General features: G+C 38.8%; 2 protein-coding genes across 5 annotated transcripts; both read left to right on the top strand.

The window, feature by feature from the left end:
* The first annotated feature begins 343 nt into the window (after window positions 1-343).
* On the top strand, window positions 344-8377 carry igbp1 (immunoglobulin (CD79A) binding protein 1). The gene is made up of 3 exons (XM_088292567.1): window positions 344-851; window positions 2396-2725; window positions 7168-8377. Exons 1-3 carry the CDS (start codon window positions 375-377, stop codon window positions 7438-7440), a joined length of 1080 nt encoding a protein of 359 aa, XP_088148693.1. The 5' UTR covers window positions 344-374; the 3' UTR covers window positions 7441-8377.
* An 831-nt stretch (window positions 8378-9208) lies between these two features.
* Window positions 9209-19993, top strand: abhd18 (abhydrolase domain containing 18). 4 transcript variants are annotated; one of them, XM_088292566.1, is made up of 15 exons: window positions 9209-9498; window positions 10090-10157; window positions 10238-10346; window positions 12491-12575; window positions 12666-12766; window positions 13443-13518; window positions 13603-13689; window positions 14878-14903; window positions 15442-15580; window positions 16004-16093; window positions 16511-16612; window positions 17315-17553; window positions 17695-17831; window positions 18016-18143; window positions 18369-19993. In XM_088292566.1, exons 3-15 carry the CDS (start codon window positions 10255-10257, stop codon window positions 18381-18383), a joined length of 1317 nt encoding a protein of 438 aa, XP_088148692.1. In that variant the 5' UTR covers window positions 9209-9498; window positions 10090-10157; window positions 10238-10254; the 3' UTR covers window positions 18384-19993. The 4 variants fall into 4 exon arrangements, with proteins under 4 accessions (XP_088148692.1, XP_088148690.1, XP_088148688.1 ...); XM_088292564.1 differs by having other exon boundaries at window positions 9218-9398; window positions 17981-18143; XM_088292562.1 differs by having other exon boundaries at window positions 9220-9498; window positions 17981-18143.
* Window positions 19994-21651: the final 1658 nt, after the last annotated feature.

Genomic DNA, 21651 nt, shown 5'->3' with positions numbered 1-21651 from the left:
CACATATACACAGTAAATTAGTTTTCCAACCAACTGGTCATCATCCCCACCAAGTACTGGAACTAAGATATTGTAAACTAAATTTATTTGGGTGTGACGTCATGATGGGTAATGATATACCCCATTTTAGGCATGCAAAGGTGTTGGATAAGAGACTAAGGTGAATAAGACTTGATATTTAGCAGCAACTCCATTAACTGTAACAACTGCTGCGTTCATGTCGTCTCCCGTGTTCCAAAAATGTCAGTTATTAAGTGCTATATTTTGATGATCATGGGACTTAATAATTTTTTGACCAATAGATGGCAGTAATATCCACTGAATCCCTTGCAATCATGAAAACAAAGAAGACAGTTCCCGGAAATTGTACCAACATGGCGGAGTGTGATCCAAGCGGCAGTGGAACACAAGACTCCGATTCAGGTGCTGAAGCTCCCAAATTATCGGATTTATTTGACCGTGGTTGGAAGATATTTGACGAGGTTGACAATACAAATGATCCGCTTGCCTCAAACAATGTTCAGGTTCGCGTTAAACGTGCGATCAGTATGCTGGAAGAAACCTCCCGAATGGCTGCTCAACTGGACTTGTTCAGTCCCAATGAAGAGTTGGAGGAGATTGCCACAGCGGACCTCAAATATCTGCTCAGTCCCGCACTCTTAGGCGCCCTCACCATGAAGCTGACGGGTCGAGACAAACGATTGGAGATCGTTCAAACAGCCCGGGCTTACTTTATTGATTTCTTGAAAAGATGTCAAGATTATAACATATCCCAGTTTCATCTGCCGGAGTCCGCGAATGACAACACAGTTCCTGCCGAAGCAGCGGAGAATGTCCCCTCCACCTGCATGGTAAGTCTCAAATTGACCATTGGGGACATAAAACAAAAGGGACTTAGCCATTTTGTGCACTTCAAAGGTCTGGCTAACGATGTTTGACACCTGAATGCTGTTGCATTGTCATACAATGTTTCAAACCACCTATGTCGTAACATTAACCACCTTAAATTTCAAGTTCAACATATATAGTCACCCCTACACCAGTATATATTACTCAATTCAACTTTTTGTCAGAGCTGGACAGTCCGTCCCGGCCGGGGGTGGAACGGTCCGTCCCGGCCAGACGCCCATTTTGGGGCCTTGGGGGTGACAAATTGTGAAAAAGGCTTCGATTAACAAAGGCCGGAAGTAGATTTTAGTCCGGCCCACTAATCGTCCCTTGTACGTGTGATGAACTTACTCGCGAGATGGGCAAACAACAAAAATTGCCTCAGAACGCAACAAAAGCGCCACTACCAACTCTTTGTGTCTGAAGAGAGATGAGGAGGCAACATGTGTTCAAGCATGCCTGTATTTCCTTATTCTGACATCACGTGACCCGTGCCTCCGACCTGCTACGAGGGCATGCCATTACAAGTGGGGGGGGACCACAGACAGTGAGAACAGAGGGGGGTCAAACTGTTTTGGGGTCCGACAATTCTTATGAGTAAGGTTGGCGGTCGAGGCCGGATGGGTACACCGAGATAGTCAAGTGCCCAGCTGTGCTTTTTGTTATATAAATCTTTGTAACAATCCAGGTAAAAGTATTATATGAAGGTTGATCATGGTTAATGAAATGGCTGTACATAGTCCATGATGATATGAAAGTTGGTTTATAGGTTTTTACTGTTGAAGTGGATTACATGAGCTCCGATGTTATAATTGTATTGATCAATACTGTGTGTGTACTTAAGTGGCTGCCCGGCAGGTATGGTGAACATTAGAGAACAAGTTTATGTCCAGCGGGTCAATCTTCTTCCATGTTCAGTACATTGAAATTTAGTAAGATTCCATCTTCATATTCCTTTAAATTCTGATTTATTCATGTGATCTCAATGCAGTTCTGCCGTTGAACATCATGTTTGTGTTTGAGCATACCGAATCTTGCCTTCTTGGGGTCCAGGTTGGTACCAGTCAACACTTTTCGAGTGGTGGCAATTTTTTTAGTCTAGTCACTGGCTAGCTAGTTTTAAAACTACTCACTGCCGTCTTTCAGTCCATTATTTCGAGGCCGGAATCCTAAAAAGGCTGTGTTGAAAAAACAAAGTTACATATCTGATTCGACAAAAACATTAGCACAGAAAAATGAGACTGTTGGGAATAAAATACGAAATACAATGTCATGGACCAAATCAAATTTACTTTGTAAACGTAGGTCAGTGCTTCTGCTAGTGGTTAGGCTAGTAGAAAAGGCTTTGTTAGTCCTGATGGCTCACCACTGTGTTCTAACAAGTTTCAACTGAGTTAGACTAATTTGGAATGGGCCAGTTTCCAATGATGACTTGTTATTAGCAATAGATACATTCAGTAATGTTTTTATCAGCTTTAATTTTAACTATGCTATGTATTTTTCCCAGCCTATGCCCAGTACATCAAACTTGGTTGCCATGGCCGCACAAAGACAAGCTAAAATTGAGCGATACAGTCAGAAGAAGGAGCTGGAGGCCAGACTGTCAGATGTGCGGAAATCTGTGGAGAGTGGACAGGCCGATGATGAAACCAGCCGAGATTTTTACTTGCTCAGTGTCCGGAAATGGGTGATTCTGTGCCTGGATGAAGTACAGAGCATAGACCAGGAGATGGAAATATTGAAGAGTATGGATCAAATGCAGCTTGGCGCCACACAGCCTGCGAGACCGAGCAGGCCACCCATGAAACCGTTCATCCTCACCAAGGATGCTATGCAGGTTAGTTTGGTGATGGGGGAGGGCTGAACATTTAGTCAAATTCAAATTGACATTGCTGTGTGGTGGAATGCAATTTTCAAATCGCAAATCAACAACAAAAAACTCAACATCCTTTCAGGTTGGTGGGTCGGTGTTATTTTTTTTTTTATATGCATGTATATTTTATTTATCTATCGTATTTATACAGTGTCCTTAAAACTAAAGTGCTTAAGAAGTGCGTGTTCACATTTTTACATGTCACTGTTGTATGAAACAAGGAATGATGACGTGATAAAGCCACAGATTGTTTTTATTTATTGTTAGAATTTGACTTATGACTTGTTGAGTTAGGTTTATTCCACATTTGTTTGCTAGAACTTTGTGAAGTTGTTGTAGTGAACGCTTTGTATGCAAGGCAAAGTGTTAATTAAATAAGTTAACAACAGTTTTTCATATTAATTCATGGTTCATTTGCTTTTATTTTCGCATAAGCCTAACCTATAAAACCAAAACTTTTGGATAATAAATAGATTTTTACACAAATCTGATCAAGGCAATCAAAATCGTTCAATATTTTGCATTTTATGCAAAATTGCATAATTTACACACTATCAATGACGTCATTGATCGGACCCGTGAAATAAGAACTTGTTTACAACTGTTGAACCAAGATAGCAATAGTTTGAATATTAGTCCCACCTGAATGACTGGTGACGTTCATGCGTTTGATTTTCATTGTCAGAAAAGGAGATGTTCTAAAAATGTTGACATAACATGTTGTAGTTGTTTAGCAGTGTGTTTATACACACACACACACACACAAACACACTATATATATATATATATATATATTTCTATATATATATATATATATATATATTGGTGCTGTCAAGTGAGTAATTTTTTTAACTAATTAATCACAAAAAATTCCATGATTAATTGTGATTAATCACATTTTTCAACTACTGTTTTTTGCTCAGCTTATAACAATTATTTACATGAATAATATCTTGGAATTGATGCAAAATCACCAAATATTAAGTATATTTAATTCAAAGACTGTTCTAATAGCTTTCTTGGATTCTTGAATACGATCTAAATGGAGACATTTATTTTCGAAACATTTCTCACAACTGCCCACAAAGCGCCACACTCCAGCAGTGTTGGTTTGCAAGGCCCAGTGGTAACTTGAACACGGTGTTTTATTCTGAGATGTGCTAAAGACAGCTAATATGGCACAATATTTTCAAAATATGCAAATTATTATTTAAGTAAATCAAACTGGGTTAACTGAGTTAAAATATTTAACTGAGTTAAATTTTTTTGGATTAATCACCAGAATAATGCTTTAATTATGACAGCCCTAATATATATATATATATATATATACTTATATATATATCAAATGCAATTTTGCTTTGGTTGGCAGGGTTCGCGGTTAACCGCTTCCCGATTGCCCGGGGCAAGTGAAATCTGGCCACGGGCAAGGTAAAATTATGGGCAACTTACCCGGCCGGGCAAGCATTTTTTAAAGCAGCCAAATATCTTTAATTTCGACGAAAACTGTGGTGTGATCTGTTTGTGTGCACTGTATGGTGATGGTTTAACCCAGACACCCCCTTATGTTGTGGTATGGTCCATTGGCCTTATCGGGGGCAATGGGCGGGCGCTACGGGGATCAGTTAGTTTAGTGAATGTCGAGTTAAAGTGGACGTCAATAAATCCCGCAGTATTGGAACTCGCTGTAGTTGCATCCTCATTTGAAGTTTGAAAAACACAACAAAAACCTACGATATTTCGGCCGAAAATTGACAGCCGGAGGTTTTCTTACCTTCTGCGCATGTTTACAAGTGGCGACGAGTTCGTTCAAATCCGAACATTTCGGATTCCTCTGACATGACTAAAATAGCTCGAATATTTTTAAGTAGACAATTCAGTTGTGAGTAAGGAAGGGAGTAATATTTGATTATTGGCTGTTAATTCATTAGCTCCATGATGTGACCTGCCATAGTGTCAGTGACTGTGTTCTGTTTATGCTATGAAATTTATGGAGGCAGCAACACAGGCACTGGTCTTAAAGGAATACACAAATTTCCCACACTCATAATTTACTCATGTGACTACTCAATTAATAGGCTCTCTTGGATTTAAAACTGATAATCTGGATTGCTGTAATATCATTTTCCCAATTTAACATGCAGATTTGTTCATTATTAAAACTACAATTAACATTTTCAATAACTGCACAGGATGATACATGCTGTTGTGAGCAGGGTTTCATGGTTGATGATGAAAACAAGATTAATTTATGCTTATCAGATTATATGTTTATTTACATTTGTGGCACACATTTTACAACCATAAACATTTTATTCTTAGTCTAGCTTTCACAGGACCAGTTCTACCTGCCAGCTGCCAGCTCCTTACGGACATATGCTTCATTGACTGTTTCTTAATGCCTGCAACGTCTGCAACATAGAACTCATGAAGGAATAACATAATGCTGGGTCAGCAGACACCTAATTAATGTGTTAATACATGATACAATTTTATATAAGCAACCCTTATGATTGTAACGTATTTTTAATTCTTTCTAGGCAGGAACTGTCCGAACAAAAAATTCATGCAATTTGTAATTAGACACTTTGTCATACAAAAAGTCACTCAGGGCAAGGTAATTTAATCTTCGGGCAAGAGAAAAAAAATTGTCACTCGCCCAAGTTGGGCAAGTAATTTGGCCACTCGGGCAAGGCAAATTTTAGTGGCACTTGCCCTATGGGCAAGCAGTTTTTAAAGTTAACTTCGAACCCTGGGCTGGGGGGTTTTGCTCCATCTGCTGATCGAATCGGTGATTATCTTTTTTTTTTTTTTTTTTTCAAATCTGCCGATCGCTGAAAAAAATCCTGATCGCGTAAAGCCTCAGAATAAATTTGATGTTGTTTAATCTAATGCAGGCTGAGAAGAGCACCTTAAAAAAATGGCATATTAATTTTTAATGTTGAAGAAAAAAATTGCAAATAAATTATTTTTTCAAAATCATTCAGCACTGGCATGGGGATACAAAAGTAACAACATGACATTTCCAAAGGTCAGCTATGATCCCACAGACCGCCAGTGGACACGCTTGCAATCCTCTTCGTCTTTCCACTGACCCAGCCCCCCGTGTCTCAAACATCCAATTGCAAAACACAGACACCTTCGGGGCCTCACATAGAGTCAGATCTTGTAAAACTCTAGCAAGAATCCATGTACAATGATCCCTCGCTATATCGCACGTCATCTTTCGAGGCTTCACCGAATTTATTTTTTTTGGTTTTTTTTTTTACAGTGCATTGTGCTCTATGTAGGGGGCCCCTTGGATTTCGAATAAGGACGCAGAGAGTTTCAAACGGGTGTCGATAATCTTTTATCTCTGAACAAACATGTTCAGCATTCTGCACTGTGAAAACTAGAGAACAGAAAAACACAAATTGTAATAGAAGTTTTGCAAATAATTCACATAGCAATCATGTATACACAACGCTCCTACCAACTCAATACAAAGGAATGAAGAAAAATAAATGAATCAAATGACACCATTTCAATTTGCCATCCAACTAATATTTTACATATTTAATATATTTAACATTTTATACACTACCGCACCTCATTCCGCTCTCCAAGGGCGCGAGTTAACTGTTCCGACAGTCAGCTATCTTGCCTTTCCTTAGGATACACATCGAGATTCTGAGCTACGGACAATGTAAAATAACAAAAAATCACAATGTCAATTCTTTCCCAAAACAATCAAATTAATGCTCTATCCCTAGTGTGTTAATATAGATGGCTTTTTTTACCACTCCCCTGTCAACATATGAGCACACGTCTCAAAGTGAAGCAACCCGGAAGTTGAATAACAAAAAAGATAGAAGAAATAACACGCTTCCAACTAATGCAGCAATGCCACAAGGTGGCACTGCAGGACCACAACTTCCCATCTACACGTGCAAACAAACCACAACAATGCATCATATCAAATGCATTGTAAAATAATTTTTAAAAATTCAAGCTGACTACTTCACGGATTTCACTTATTGCGGGTTATTTTTGGAACCTAACTGCCGCGATAAACGAGGGATCACTGTAACACAACTGCAGGCTACATTACATTACATTCTTGTAAAGCATTCACTCCTCCTGTAATTCTTTTAAATTATATATAACTACAGTATTATATATTGTAGTGAGTTGCTACCATACTGTTGTCACATAAATTGGTGGTAGAGTTTTACAAGTTCCGACTGTTTGCGAGGCCATGAATGTAGGGTTTGCACCTGCCTTTCAGGCCCACAATTTCAAGATGTAGAATTGGCCAACGTGTTCCACCATTCACTCCAGAATTGTCCACTGACAAAGTGACCGTATTTGTTGTGATGTAGGTGATCAAACTTGCAGCTGATTTAGTACATTTGTTGGTTTCCCAGGCTCGGGTGTTTGGAGCCGGCTATCCAAGCCTCCCCACCATGACAGTGGATGACTGGTATGATCAGCACAAGAAACATGGGGTCCTGCCTGATCAGGGAGTTCCCAGAAGGGTTGCGGTGGAGGAGGACGCTGATGCAAAAGAATTTGAAGAAGAGGAAAAGGAGAAACGGGCTGAAAATGACGATGAAGACTCTTTGATGAAGGCCAGGAAGTGGGATGACTGGAAAGACGATCATCGCAGAGGTTATGGCAACCGCCAAAACATGGGTTAACTAGTCCCAGCTTCAGTTGCCCAATCATGATTTGTTCTGTGGACATGATTCAGAAACTCTTTGAAAACTGTTGTATTTAAAGAGGGAGACACATCAGTCATCCTTCTGTCATTATTTCAGGCCGGCCCAGTCCGTCGTCAGCCATCAGCATTGAGAATTCACTTATGATGTCACGCGCATGCAAAAAAACAAAAACAAACACACACACAGCTTGGTGTTTGGTGAAATAAAAACAATACAATACAACTTTATCCATATAGCACATTTCACAACCGCTGGATCTGTAACAAAGCACTTCCAATATGGGACAATTAAGACCACAAGGTAAAAACACTCAACTCTTCTGCTGCGTCTGAAGTGGTAAGTACGGTCTTGACGCCGGTTGCTGTTGCCGCCAACGACGGCCGGCCTGAAATAATGACGGACGGATGACTGACGGACTGATGTGCCAACCTCTGGCTTTTTATAGATCACCCAACCGTATTGTGCCCTTTGTTTCTTGAACCAATTTATAGATGTGCCGCTGATTTATTCTTGCTACAATTTCCATTTTCAGTCCTCTCAAAAGGATGTATGTCAAATTATTGGTATGTCTTAAACATTTTTCTCTTTTGGCATGAATGAATGGAATCCAGCTTTGTTAAATGCATGCAATAGTTCTGCCCAAAAGATCACGCCCTTTCAGTAACACATAAACCGTCGTCTGTTACATGACATTTCATCATAACGTTCAATTTGTGTGTGTGGAAACTGCAGACTACCTCCAAGTGAGGCACTTTCAATTATGTGAAAAGACTATCTGTCCAAAACATGAAAAAATACTTTTGTTTTAATTTATCTCATTCACTCGTTTCTGGCTTAAAACATGTTGTCAGACTTTGTTAAAAGCAATTAAACGTACAGGAATACAGTAAAGTCAATGTTTCACGTCCCTGAATTGCTTCATGGCTCTTGTTTGAACACAGATTTTATACAAACTGTGATACATGTCCAAAAAATGTTCTCTCATTCACAGTGGAGTCATAAGAAATATGTACATTAAAGATTACCAAATAACAAGCACATTTTGCAATCATAAGTGTATAATATGATGAACGTTTGAAGAAATAATGTAAGGACTCGTTAATTGTATATAAATGACGCCTTTATCCTTTGAATTCTAATAGGGTGGCTTGGTGTCGCAGAGATGTTATAGTGTGTTTCAGTGATCAGTGTTGGTAATCGAGTGTTAAAAAGGTGCCTCAACTCGGTATTCCATTTCTTTTTTTTCCACGGAGCCCTCTGCACGCACCTGCAGGGAATTATGCTGCATTCGAGGAAGGTGGGAAGTCAGACTTTTCCAATCTCCGACCAAGAAAAGTGCACTGGAGCGCCGGTTTAAAGTGGGAGGTCGGAGTTGAGAAGTTGGAAAAAGGTTAAGGCGCTTGGATAATGGATTGATGGATGGACCCAGACTTCACCGTCAGGCTTCAATCTAACGTCACTCCACAATAGCGAACCATAAGGGAGACAGACTTGAAAAGCAAAAGAGAGTTTACAAAATGATTAACATATATTTTTCTATAATTATTTATTACTAAATAAGTTTTTCAAAAGAATGTAACTCAATGTTATTTGAACTGATTGCGTGAAGTTATTGTATGAAATGTACGAAATGATTTAAATATAAGCTATTGCTTTATTTTTTATAAATACAAGAAATTATGAAGGGAGGTTTGCCGGAGGTTAAACTGTGTTGTGATGAACCAAATCAACAAGTTGTCAGAATAAGCCATCTTTGTTGTTTACATTCGCCTGGAACGCTTTGAGGTTGAAACTGGGGCCGATTTCTCAGTTCCCACCTTCCGCGAATGTGGCATAACTATCCTCAGTAAGCACTGTGCCACATCCAATACGGCGGACACCTTGGCGTGCGATTGAGAGACAAAGATCCTATCTATAATGAACGATGTACATGGGTATGACATATTTTCCTGAGAGTTACTGACTGCCAAGCTGTAAATATCGTTCTACCAATAAATTCACAGCAAAGACAGCAACGTTTGAACACAGAATTAGGTAATATCAATTATTACTTCCTATCAGAAATGTGTCTGCTTGATATATTACCCAGTCGACCCAATGTCTGGCGACTAAAAAGCTTTCAGAATGAATGAACAATGCTAAGCTAGTGGTAGCTCAAAATGAAAGTTTGGACAACGAGTATATTTTCACTTGATGCGAAGATATTTTGTCAACGTTCTTCGATCAAGAAAGGTTAAAAGGTTGCATTCGGAGCAACAACGTGTAGTGTTGCGACTGCGACTATGGATGCATATACATAACGTGTCCAAACATTGTGTCCAGTAACCATTCGCATTTGCCTAACATTTTCTTTGAGCGTTTAAGCATGTTCGTATGCGTTGTTCGTCCTTGCGATGTTTTCCTGTTGAGTTCTGACATTTAGAGTGTTGTGTAAATGTTGTTGCGCAAATGTTTGCATAGTTACGGTAGTTGTACTGCGAATTCAGATTAAAGGTCACCACAACACACACGCGAACACTAAAGTTTTTTCAACCGACCTTGTGTGTGACAGTCTTAAAATTGGGAACTTGCTTATGAAATAACGAGCCAAAAACTAATTAGTGTGATTAATGATTATTTTTCTAGACCTAATGGTGATCGCCTTTCCAGTTGGCTCGGCCTCCAAGTGACCTCCAAGTGACCTCCAAGTTGATGTGAGTGGGTGGCACATAATTGAAACACTGCCACTGAGCTTTACCACTTGATTTTAAACTGTACGTGTTTCTCTGTGTAGATGCCTGGTGCTGGTCCATGGGTGTGAGTCGACTGGATGTATTTTACAGAAGGCTACTCCTCAGCAAACTCTTCATTGGAGGTTGGGGAAAGCCTGAAGACCTCAAAAGGTAGTGAAGGAAATCTTGCTAGGGCTCTTTTTTGGTTGCGTGTCATTGTGCACCATTGTTCACCTATCTACGCTTAACTATTTTACTACCTCAACAATTTTTTAAAAAGTGAACAAGCCCATGCATTACTGGGAATAATTGGCTGGTGGGATCCTACTTCTTTGAGTGTGTTCTATTCGCGATAACCACCATCATTAACCTAATAGCTAAATATCAAGGCGAAAATAATAATAATTCGCTTGCTAAAATATCGTGTTTCTTTATGTCTGGAGATTCTCAGTCAACAAGAGCATGGTAATCCGCATTGGTTCAATCAAGGCAACTAGAGTTGTCTTTGTTTAATGTTTTTTTTTCTTGTTCAAAGCATTCAAAAGTGCTATTAGGCAAATAATACTGAAATTTCAACCAACAATCCTCCAGACCTTATATTGGCTGCATAGTGCCCCAAGGCGCACACATAGACTGGAAAAAAAAATACGAAGAAGGAGAAATAGTTGAGAGAGCGAAATAGGAAGCTTTGTTAACGGTTTGCTTATCTGGTATATACTTTATGGTTGCAAAGTCTTCTTCATGCCTTTATTATTTTAATGAATGACTTGGCATTGAACACCACCATTTGCTCCTCCATCCGTAATGATATCAAATATTGAGCATTTTAAACATTTTAAATTGTTAGTCCCAACTAGGACTGCCACAACCGATTATAATGCTAGCAATCAGTCGACGAATGGAATCATATGTAAATCGCGGCATATCACACCAGCATGCAGCTGCTTCTGTATAACCATCATTAGTTTACAGCTAGAATTCTTAAAGGTGTGTATAAATTAATAAGAACGACAATTAAAATGATTACATTTTCAACATTGAAACTTTGAAGCTTCTACCAGCATTTCTGACATGTTCAGAAATTATGTTAAAATTGAAGGCAATAGTGTGGCCTTAAAATGTTTAGCCGTAAAGGTTTAGTGTATTTTAAATCGGAAACAAATACTATATGCTATGTATGCAGTGTTGCACTAATACTATGAAACTACAAAATACTACTACAAAATACAAAAAAATTCTTGTAAACTAATTTCAATCTTTTATGCACAAAGCCCTTTTTTTAATGTTGAAGGTAATGAAATCCTAATCAAAGGTAATTGAAATAATGTGATGATTTTCAATGTCCATCCGTCCATTAGCCTTACGAGGGTGGCGGACATGCTGGGACCTATCACAGCCTTCTTATAGGGATGGAAACGAAAAGGTTTCTAAAATGGATTCATCGATTAAGCAACAAAATAATTGTCAGATTAATCAATTATTAAAATAATTGTTAGATGCAGACTATTAACACATCCAACACCATAGGTGGATTGGTCAGCGTTATTTATTTATTTATTTATTTGATAGAAGTCCATCAAGCCTTTGCTGAAGGATGAAAAATGCCTAAATTAGACCCAATTATCAATCTGTGTACCCCATTTAAGGTGGAAAACAGTCCAACCTATGATTTGTGTGAATTTTGAGGCAACAGCTTGCAAGACAAACTGCTGCCATCAGGAAAACATTGTACAGCCAAGCATATAATGTATCATTTAACATTCTGCACTGTCATGCAACTGTCAATATATTTTAACCAACATAGGACGTAAAAAGAAAAAATGCTTTCCTTACTTTAATGAGAAATGACAAAGCCATGCACCATGTTCTTTATAAATAAATACTGTATATGTTTGTGAAAAGCTATTTCTGTTTCAGAGTGAATTATGGTAAAGTATTAGGTCTCTAGACTAACTTTTTTATCAAAAGCACAGTGGCCTTAGCCTGAAATTTTATTTCGGGGCACAAGTAGAAAATATGGGGGCGAATACTGTAAATCGACTTGCAAATCAAATATCCACATTTCCACTAATTTTCACAAGATTACTGATAATAGGCCTCAAGTATGGAGGAAACATGCCAATAATAATAAACATTTGAAAAAAAAAGGCAACTTTGCTGCTCCCAAGTATATGATAAATACACTTGCGCAAAATAATCTCAAAATTTAGCTGGTCTGGAGGCTTGTGCATGAATTCTCTGACATAATGTTGACAATCAAGAATGGCGCAGATGGACTTGTACTGATGTTGAACTCGTGGGGATGTGCTCTGCAGAATTTTTGAGTTCCGTAAGATCATTGCAGACAGAGAGAGGTGCAAGTCTCTGGTGCCCAAGGACTATCCGGTTTATATAAACAAGGTACTCGAGCTTTTCTCTCTCAGAATGCTCTGTGTTTTTTTATTTTTATTTATTGATTTTAATGTGTGTGTTCTTTGTGTTTTCACACAGACAGAGACACACGCTGATTGTTACATACATGATGGTGTCTTCGTTTCACCTCTGGAGCACTTAGTACCTGGAATCCTGCCAACAGAGGCTGTGCAAGCAAGGTATGAAACCTGATCCCTCAGTGACAAAAAAAAAAGACAGCTGTTGTCATCCTTTTTTTTTAACTGGAAATTATCCCCCAAAAAATTGTGGGTAAATGTTAAACTAATTGAGAAAAACAAAATCGCATTTAGTCACTTTTTTCATACTGATGTTTTATGGTTTGCTTCATTATCCAAAAGAGTGACAGAGCACCAAGCTAAATAAATATTGCATTTGCATATCATAGATAATTGACATGCTTACTGCAATGCAAGGTTCCAAGCAACAATCATGGCCGCAATACTGCTCTGTAAAATGTTTTTATGGTTACTACACTTCACCTGTAAATTGTTGTGCAAAAGCCTCATACCACGGTTCAATGAGTACAGTAGGAACATGACCGAAACCTGTGTGAATATCAAAAATCCACGAGTAACTGACGCCAATCCAAAAAGTGTAATTGGCTGTTGGTGGCACAAGAAAGCACCTTTTTATGTAAACATGGCTATTGCATGTATAGACAGTTCAACATAGTTGCTTGGCACCAAAATGGTTAGAGGTCTGATGGCCATTTTCATTTTAGTGTGTATATGTGAGAAATATAAATTATGTAAAATGAGCAGTTGGCAAAGAGGCTAAAATGAACACAAAATGTTCTCAAATTCACTGCCATTTACACTGATGCATATTTTCCAGGTTCCAGTTTATAGTTCCTAAAAGATGGCAGACCAACAGACCAGTATGCATTCACTTGGCTGGCACTGGAGATCATGTAAGCTTTCTTGTAATTGTTTTTTTTTTTCTTTTTTCAGATTTTTGAATCCACACTAAATGTGATTTTAATCTGTTCTCGTAGTTCTTCTGGCGCCGAAGGACTCTGATGGCCAGGCCAATGGTCAAAGAAGCAGGAATGGCTTCTCTGCTTTTGGAGAACCCTTATTATATCCTTGTGATGTTTTTTGCACACTGGCAATATTTTACGGAATACGTCAAAAGTGGTTGCAGCTCCCAAGTTTTTGTTACTATCAAGACATATTTCTATTAAATCTGCCCAATTTCTTCGCTGAAATACAAGTACCGTATTTTCGCAGTCATAGGACACGCTGCCTCAAAGGGCGCAACACCTGTTGAGGGTGCTATTTCTGTCTTTGAAGCACACAGTGGGCGCGCCGCCTTGTAAGGCGCTAGCTCAGCTGCTTTTAGCATAGCAATAGCTCGGCTGCTCGCGCTGACTCAGCCCATGGCAATTCACTTTGCCTCAATACCATAAGCAATCGCCACATTTCAAAGACAGTTGCCATGATACCATTGACAATCACTATCATTAACAATGACTCTAACCAATAATAGGTATCATGGCAATAGTCTCCAAGACTACGTCAGGGGAGGGACTTCACTGGTCACCACACTCCTTAGAGTCACGGTTTAAAAAAAAAAAAAATTCAGCATACAAGCAAACAATGAAACAAAGAAATAAGGTTAACACAAAACATGTATCTCTCATGCCATCAATATACGAAAAAGAAATAAAAATAACACAAAATTATATAGCAATGCCTTCTGGGAGCCACTCAGACTCAGCCAAATCACATGGCTGTTTAGAGAGATTTGCTGTTATGCTTTGGGCTTTTTGTCTGTTGTCTAAACCTGGGACGTTTCTTGCTTGCAATAACATAAATGATAAGACAGACTACAACATTGTGGACAGCTGCCCTTTTGTCCAGCTTTCTCCCACACCATCACCCAAACACCATAGTCACATAATGTATAGTCATGGTCACTTTGAAGCATAGATGACTCACACTTTGTCCAGCAGGGTGTGCTAACATGCACTCCGAACAGCCCAATGAGTAAAAGGGTTGATGGTCGCGAGTGATACTTTGTCCATATAATGAGCGCAGTCGCCTTACAAGGCGCTGTGTTAGTTTAGGGGAAGATTTGGGACTTTTAAGTGCGCCTTATGACTGCGAAAATACGGTACTTTGAGAAGAGCTGCCCTATTTTTATGCAGTGTATAATTTATTTATTTTTAAAATAAATTTTTTGATTGTATTGACTGGGTTTCCTTCCATTTGAATTCTTTCTGCTTTCCACTTCCAAAAATGGTATCCCTTGACTCTCTTTTTCACATGGTTATCGTAAACCAAAAGACCAGCTGTAAGTTTAAACCTCTTTACTCACTGAAAAGACAATCATCCACACACATTTGTCCAAAAACATTAAGTCCCAAAAACGTCTTTGCAATAATGTGGCACCTCGAGTCTAAACATGGTATTCTGATTCATGTTGCATTTGTAGAATATTAAACAGCAGAATCTACCCATTTTTATCCATCTCCGGGGGGGGCCATTTTGACAATGACATTGCAGTTGCGCCGGTTCAGGTAATTAATGACCAGTCACGGCTCAGCATTCGAAGGTCACATGACCAACCTCAGAAAACGGGGGCCGTGATTAGTCGTTACTTAAGCCCTGCGTGACTGTAATTTTTATTCGACAGTAAGTGACAAAATGCCCGCCCCCTGATATACAATACAACTTTATTTATATAGCGCATTTCACAACAGCTGGAGTAGTAACAAATGGATAAAAATTGGTGGATTCTGTTGCTTAATTCATATTCCACGAATGCAGGCTGAGACTAATATTCTACTGGATATTTCTGCAATTATAGAACCATATTTTTTTTCTTTTAGGCGGTCCTGTTTAAAGAATGTATCTGACTTGTTTGTGATGGGTGGAGCGCTGATCCTGGAGTCATCTGTGCTTCTCCATTGGCTAGAGAATGAGGGCTACTCACCTGTTGGAATGACCGGTATCTCCATGGGAGGATATGTAAGTGACAACATCATCCCACATTCTGTCACTAGAATCATCAGTAGTTGGAGCATTTATACATGGCCAATGCAAAGAACTCAATAGGCCTGTGACTGAACTGTTGTGTTGCATCTTGAGTAAACCGATTAAGGCTAACGAGTGAATAGCAAAAATGTTTGCATTGGAACATAAAGATTGAATAAATAAATCCATATTTACTATATCCCAGAGTGACTTTCACATCAGGGAATATGAAGAGGCAATTGAAATGAAGCAAACATTAAACTGTCATGTAATTTGTCCACAAAATTAGGTCTGCTGATAAGGATTCTTTATGAATGTTTCCCCCCTAGCCTAATGGCACGTGTAACATCACGTAGTTCTGTACACATACACACACTGAGATTTTAATGATCTTTTGAAACATTTGTTTGTCTGAAGATGTCATCCTTAGCAGTGACTAATTGGCCGAAGCCCATCCCGCTGATTCCCTGCCTGTCATGGTCCACTGCCTCGAGTGTCTTCACCACGGTAATCTACGCACTCTTACTAGCTAAGGTGGAGACATGGACACCAGTAATTTAAGGTTCAGTTTTAATTAGTTGAATGTGCATCCCAAACTCATGACTGACTCACAAAATTTGGTTAAAAATATGAAGACTCATAATCCCGTCATCAGTTTCCATGTCCAACAACCTGTCTTTCTGAATGTATGCATTATATTCATCCCTGCATATCGACAAGATACACTCATTCCCCTGCAGGAGAATATTTATTGGTGAATATGATGAAATAACTGGTAGGTTTACATGCACGCTATTACAAGTTTTTAGATCTTGATGTATTTATCTTTCTCTGTGAATACATTTTGTCTTGATGCAAAACATTTGAAGAACTGTTCAATCTTGAATTTCTTTCTTCCCTTTTGTGTGTTTGCTGCTTGCATAGGGGGTGCTAAGTAAAGCAGTGAATTGGTCGGAGCTGGAGAAGCAATATGCCATTAATTCGGTGTATGAAGAAGAGATCATTAAACTGTTGGAGTATTGCGGGGTATGATGACAGTCTTTGTTTTTATTTGCATCTTATCCAATAACGGTCAACAGCAAATTTGAATCAGAAATGGCTTTTTGTGTCCCTACATGTATTGTTGAAGCTGATTTAAAAATATAGATATATCTTACTCATATTAGATATTATTGTTATTATTATTGTTATTATGACAAGGTGTTATGCTCGAGAAAAAATGAGCGAAGAAAACCTTACTTGTATCACTGACTTCCGTATTTTCCGGATTATAAGGCGCACCTGTATAATATAAACCGCAGCCACTCTTTTTGAAAAAAAAAAAACAAAAACAAAAAAACGATAAACCAACTGCACCAGGCTATAAGTCGCAGTTTTCTGTGTTGAAAAAAAAATTTTGTTTACTGCATGTACAGAACGATTTTGTACTGTGAATGCACATAAAGGTACATAAACAGATTGTTAAAACAGTGCCTTTTAACACGGCAACTACTTTGCTAATTAAAACAAGATTTATTTAGCATATTTTCTGAACTATATAGAGCGCCGCTACCGGTGAAAGAAAAATCCACAGATAAGCCGTACCATTGTATTAGCCGCATGGTTCAAAATCTAGGAAAAAAGTAGCGGCTTGTAGTCCGCAAAATACAGTAAATTATTTTTGCCCAGTGGTATTGAGGGATGAATATTTTGACATGTAAGCTAATTAGCTGTGCCTCCATCTGTTAGGCTGACTCTTTCAAGATGGCTCAAGAGTTTGTAAAACACTCTGTGGGCAGCGTGAATTCTTTAGAGCGTCTACTGGAGCCGCCTAGAGAAGACTGCGTGTCAGTGGGCTGCTACTCCAGAACAGGAGGAAAAGCCGAAATTGGGCCTGACGTGTGGATCGGCGAGGAGGTGGCTCGGGAACATTTAGACACGTTATTACCAATGAACAACACCAAGACAAATTTCGACCTTTTATCAAGGTGATCATTTGTAGCTAATGTGAATATTATACGTTTGCTACATTGCTAGTTGTAGTTGGAATGGATGCGTTTTGCTAGTACAGTATTGTGTATCCTTCTAGTTCTCATTACTGATTAAGTTTTCTCTAAAACATTTTTAAGTGGCTTCCAAACAACCAAATCAGGGATTGGGAAGAAGGCATATCCCGCCAAAATAAGTCGGCCATCATTACACAACGAGTCGATAAGCTTCATGAAGGGAGTGATGGACGAGTGTACACACATGGCAAACTTCTCTGGTTAGTGCTGAAGAAATCATATCCGTATACAAATAGTTTAGAGAGAACATGCTTGAATTTCACTTTTCCTAGAAAGTGCTGAAATAGACATTTAGACATTTCATTCTTTTGTCTCAAGTGAAAAATATTTGTATTTCTGACCCTCCTAGTCCCCGTTGACACCAGTCTTATCATCGTGGTGCAGGCAAAGGAGGACGCCTATGTCCCTCGGACAGGCGTCCTCAGTCTGCAGGAGATCTGGCCTGGTTGCGAAGTCCGTTACCTGAGTGGAGGACATATCAGTGCTTACCTGTTCAAGCAGAGCATCTTCAGGTACCACCGCTGACTTTGACACAATCACAATTATTGCATGTGACTACTGTACATTGTTTTTCATTTAATGATTTCATATATATATGGCCTACAAGTGTTTTCACATAAAATCGAGTGAAATTATGACTACTTCTGTGTTTGCGTTCCAAAGTTTTGATGCTTCTCTTACTACTAAGTCATTATTTTTTGTATTATATTCTAATAGAGGACTTGTTTTGTTTTTAGGCAGGCCATCTATGATGCGTTTAACAGATTCTGCCTGAAGTATCCCCACCTTGTATAGGTAGCCATGGCAACCCTAATGGCCCTTATCCCTTTCGGTGTATGTGTGCGTGTGTGTGCGTGTGTGGTTGGCATGTTCTTGTACAGTGCACATGACACATCTCTCAGACCATCCACTTGCAACTTATCTCTCAGCCTGTAGAGGGAAATGCATTTGTGCAGCTTCAAACGTATGTTGTGGGTTTTTTTTCATTTATGTGAAGTGATTTTGATGACTATATGTGGCTTTCCCAAACCACACAGTTTGCTAACTGAAACAATTTGCCTATGCGGCTCTTTTAAAAACATTTTATAAGATGATACATTACCGATACAGCATGTGCTGAGGATGTTTTTTTTTTGTACACTTTCTTGTTTTCTACACTATTAGTATTGTCTAACTCAAATGGTCCGTAGTTGCACACAAGTCCAAATATGTTATCCTGCACAGTGTGGTTCTTTAAAGCAACCAGCACATCAAAGTATACTTTATGGACAATACTGAAAAATGTTGCAATTTCAAAGTTAGAATTCATAATCGAACTTTCCCGTATTTTGATTTCTTCTCAGTCCTTTGGCATTTTGACTTTTCTAAAATATTTTTAAACGGCATTTCTATGAGTCATGTTTTTAAACCATCAGCTACTAATATGATATAATAAATGCATAAAAAAATATTCGATTATCTGAATGGCAGTGCACATTTTTGGAAGTCTGCACAAAACTTGATGATGGAATGAAAACAAAAATCCTTCTTAAATATAAGTTAGATGTACATTTTAACTTTAACCATTGGTCATTTTGAAACGATTTACATTTAATAAATCCTAACCTACATTACTAGAATTGATGCATTTGTTTTTTAGCACTATGCCTAAATAAAATGACACGCTACCTCCAAAGTCGTTGAAGGCTAACAGGTCATCACAGTGTAAAACTGGAAACTGCAGTTGTTGCTACCCTCAGTTTAAAGATTTAGCATATTCAAAGCATATTTAATAGTTAACCTACGTACTTAGCTTCTTATATAGCAGTATTTTGTATAACTGCAAATATATGTGATTACAATTCATCAATCCTCATCATGCCTTAATACTACTTAAAATTTCCAAATGGCATTTTTTATTTAATCTACTGGAATGTGTTCATGTTTGTCAAGGAAGTGATGATGCTTTTGGTGCTACAGTGGACCAGAGTAAACTATAAAAATGTCACATTTTATTCTGTCCTACTCATCATTTGAGCGACTGGTGGAATTAATTGTTTATTGGTATGTAGTTGATCTGATAAAGGAGCCATGGAGAGCACGGGAACAAATCATTTGAATTCTTGACATGGCCGCTGAGTTTCAGAGTGCCAAATTTAAACTTAATTACATTTAATTACTAGCATCCGTGGAATTGTATTACTTTTACCCCTTCGGATTTAAATGTCTTTGACAAGGATTGCTTTTGTGCTTTAGCTGCTTTGTACTATACTCATATACAGCTTTTGAGGATAGCCTTCTATATTTGATGACGATCTTTGAAGAAATTAACAGGAGAACACAGTTTTTTGAAATCTTGACAATAAATCGACCTTCACCTGTCTTGCAGTTTTTCCCTTTCTTCATTACAGATGTGCAGCTCTCCCTTATATACACGAGTAGAGTGTTGCAAATTAGTCACTTCTGAGGTTTTATGAGACTGTACATTAAACCTTTTTGGCCAGTCTTACAAGGTGGTTCAAAGTTGAATTTTCCCATCACCATTAAAAATGTATTATACAAAATTATCAATTGGCTGATCATTGTTTTTGCAATTATTCATCTTTATATTGCATTAAAGTGGAAGTCAACCCCCAAATTTTCTTTCCAATGTTCTATGCTAGCCTACTAGTTGAAACATGGCATTCTGATTGTGGGATATGAGTTAAGCAGCAAATTTCACCCGTTTTTAGCCATCTCAGGGTGCCGCCATTTTTTCACTTCTGTCAACTGGCTGCCTCCTGCGATGGCTAAAAGTGGCAGGATTTTACTGCTTAACTCAAATTCCACTAATGCAATATTCATCTGAATACCATTTTTAGACCAGTGAAGGCACATAGAACATTTTATTGCAAACATTTTTGGGGGGTTGACTTCCCCTTTAAAGATGTCTCACAACCACTGGTTTCTGGGTAACTTGTTAAAGATTGTCTTATCAACACAAATTCTTCAGCCTGTCCCATTTACCCTGGACTGGATGACAGCATGTTTTGCAATGTTAACCACTACAATAATGACTCAGGTCAGAAACTGCATAATTAAGCAACAACGAAACTCAAGTTTAAAATATTATTAACGTTAAACGTTCCCGATGTAGTGAGAGGATATCTGAAGTAACTTCTCTAACTGCGAAACAGGTTTTCACAGTCATTTCTGATAGGGCCTAGCTAACCACCGCTACCCTAATGAGGAACTGCGTTTTAGGAAATGAATGGATGAATTTTCCGTTTCCATCTGGGAGGCAGAGGCCATGCGGACAGCCGCCAGCGGTCATGGATCTTTACCCCACTTCCCTCCCCGGCTAACCGTAGTATAATGGCACAGTTAAGAACAATTAGCTTCAGGCCGTTAAAAGAAACACAACAAAATTAGCACTTTACTGTCCAGCTTGCCTCTTCATGTCCCGGGGTTTCCTTCCAAGCAGTTGCGTGCGTTGTCCGACGCCGCTTGCAGCCGCTATCTTCAGCATGGGAGTGTGTGGGCGTTGATTTTAGATCAAGACCTCATTCAACACCTGGGCTGTCTGGAAGGGTACGCATCACGGAGGGACATTTGCTTTTAGTCTGGGCCACTTCTGTCTCATGTAGCTCAGCAGATGCATCTGCTCACTTCCACATTTCCTCATTCTCATCTAAATCAGATAAGGAGAGGTTCATCATTTTGATATGTTGAAGTGGTCATAGGTAGGGATGTCCATGTGAATTCTGGTGCCAAATGCTCACTGCTTTTGGACGCAATGAAAGTACGATAATTTCCAATGGAGAGTTTGTAATCGGTCCCTTTACTGACTCTGCAGTACCATGGGGAGAGCCGAGAGGGGCGTGACCATATTCCTCATTAAAAGTAGGCGTTTTATTTCCTAGCCTCTCTGAAATGAGTGGATAAAAAAAGAAAATGACAACTAATTTCAGTTGGCTGATCAAGAATTGTATAAACTGAGCTTGTTAGTGAAAAATGGTCCATCTTGGCTGGACCGGTACTTTAACATGCTCCTTTGGGGGG

Source organism: Idiotropiscis lumnitzeri, chromosome 4, assembly GCF_059441095.1.
Source record: "Idiotropiscis lumnitzeri isolate Australia: NSW breed Sydney's pygmy pipehorse chromosome 4, RoL_Ilum_1.0, whole genome shotgun sequence".
NCBI lineage: Eukaryota > Metazoa > Chordata > Actinopteri > Syngnathiformes > Syngnathidae > Idiotropiscis > Idiotropiscis lumnitzeri.
This window is presented reverse-complemented; position numbering and strand designations above follow the sequence as displayed.

Coding starts and splice junctions, on each gene's coding strand:
- igbp1 (XM_088292567.1), top strand. CDS start 375: ATGGCGGAGTGTGATCCAAGCGGCAGTGGAACACAAGACTCCGATTCA. Junction 852..2,395: donor ATGTCCCCTCCACCTGCATG/GTAAGTCTCAAA, acceptor TATTTTTCCCAG/CCTATGCCCAGTACATCAAA. Junction 2,726..7,167: donor TCACCAAGGATGCTATGCAG/GTTAGTTTGGTG, acceptor TTGGTTTCCCAG/GCTCGGGTGTTTGGAGCCGG.
- abhd18 (XM_088292564.1), top strand. CDS start 10,255: ATGGGTGTGAGTCGACTGGATGTATTTTACAGAAGGCTACTCCTCAGC. Junction 10,347..12,490: donor AAGCCTGAAGACCTCAAAAG/GTAGTGAAGGAA, acceptor TGTGCTCTGCAG/AATTTTTGAGTTCCGTAAGA. Junction 17,832..17,980: donor ACACATGGCAAACTTCTCTG/GTTAGTGCTGAA, acceptor TGACCCTCCTAG/TCCCCGTTGACACCAGTCTT.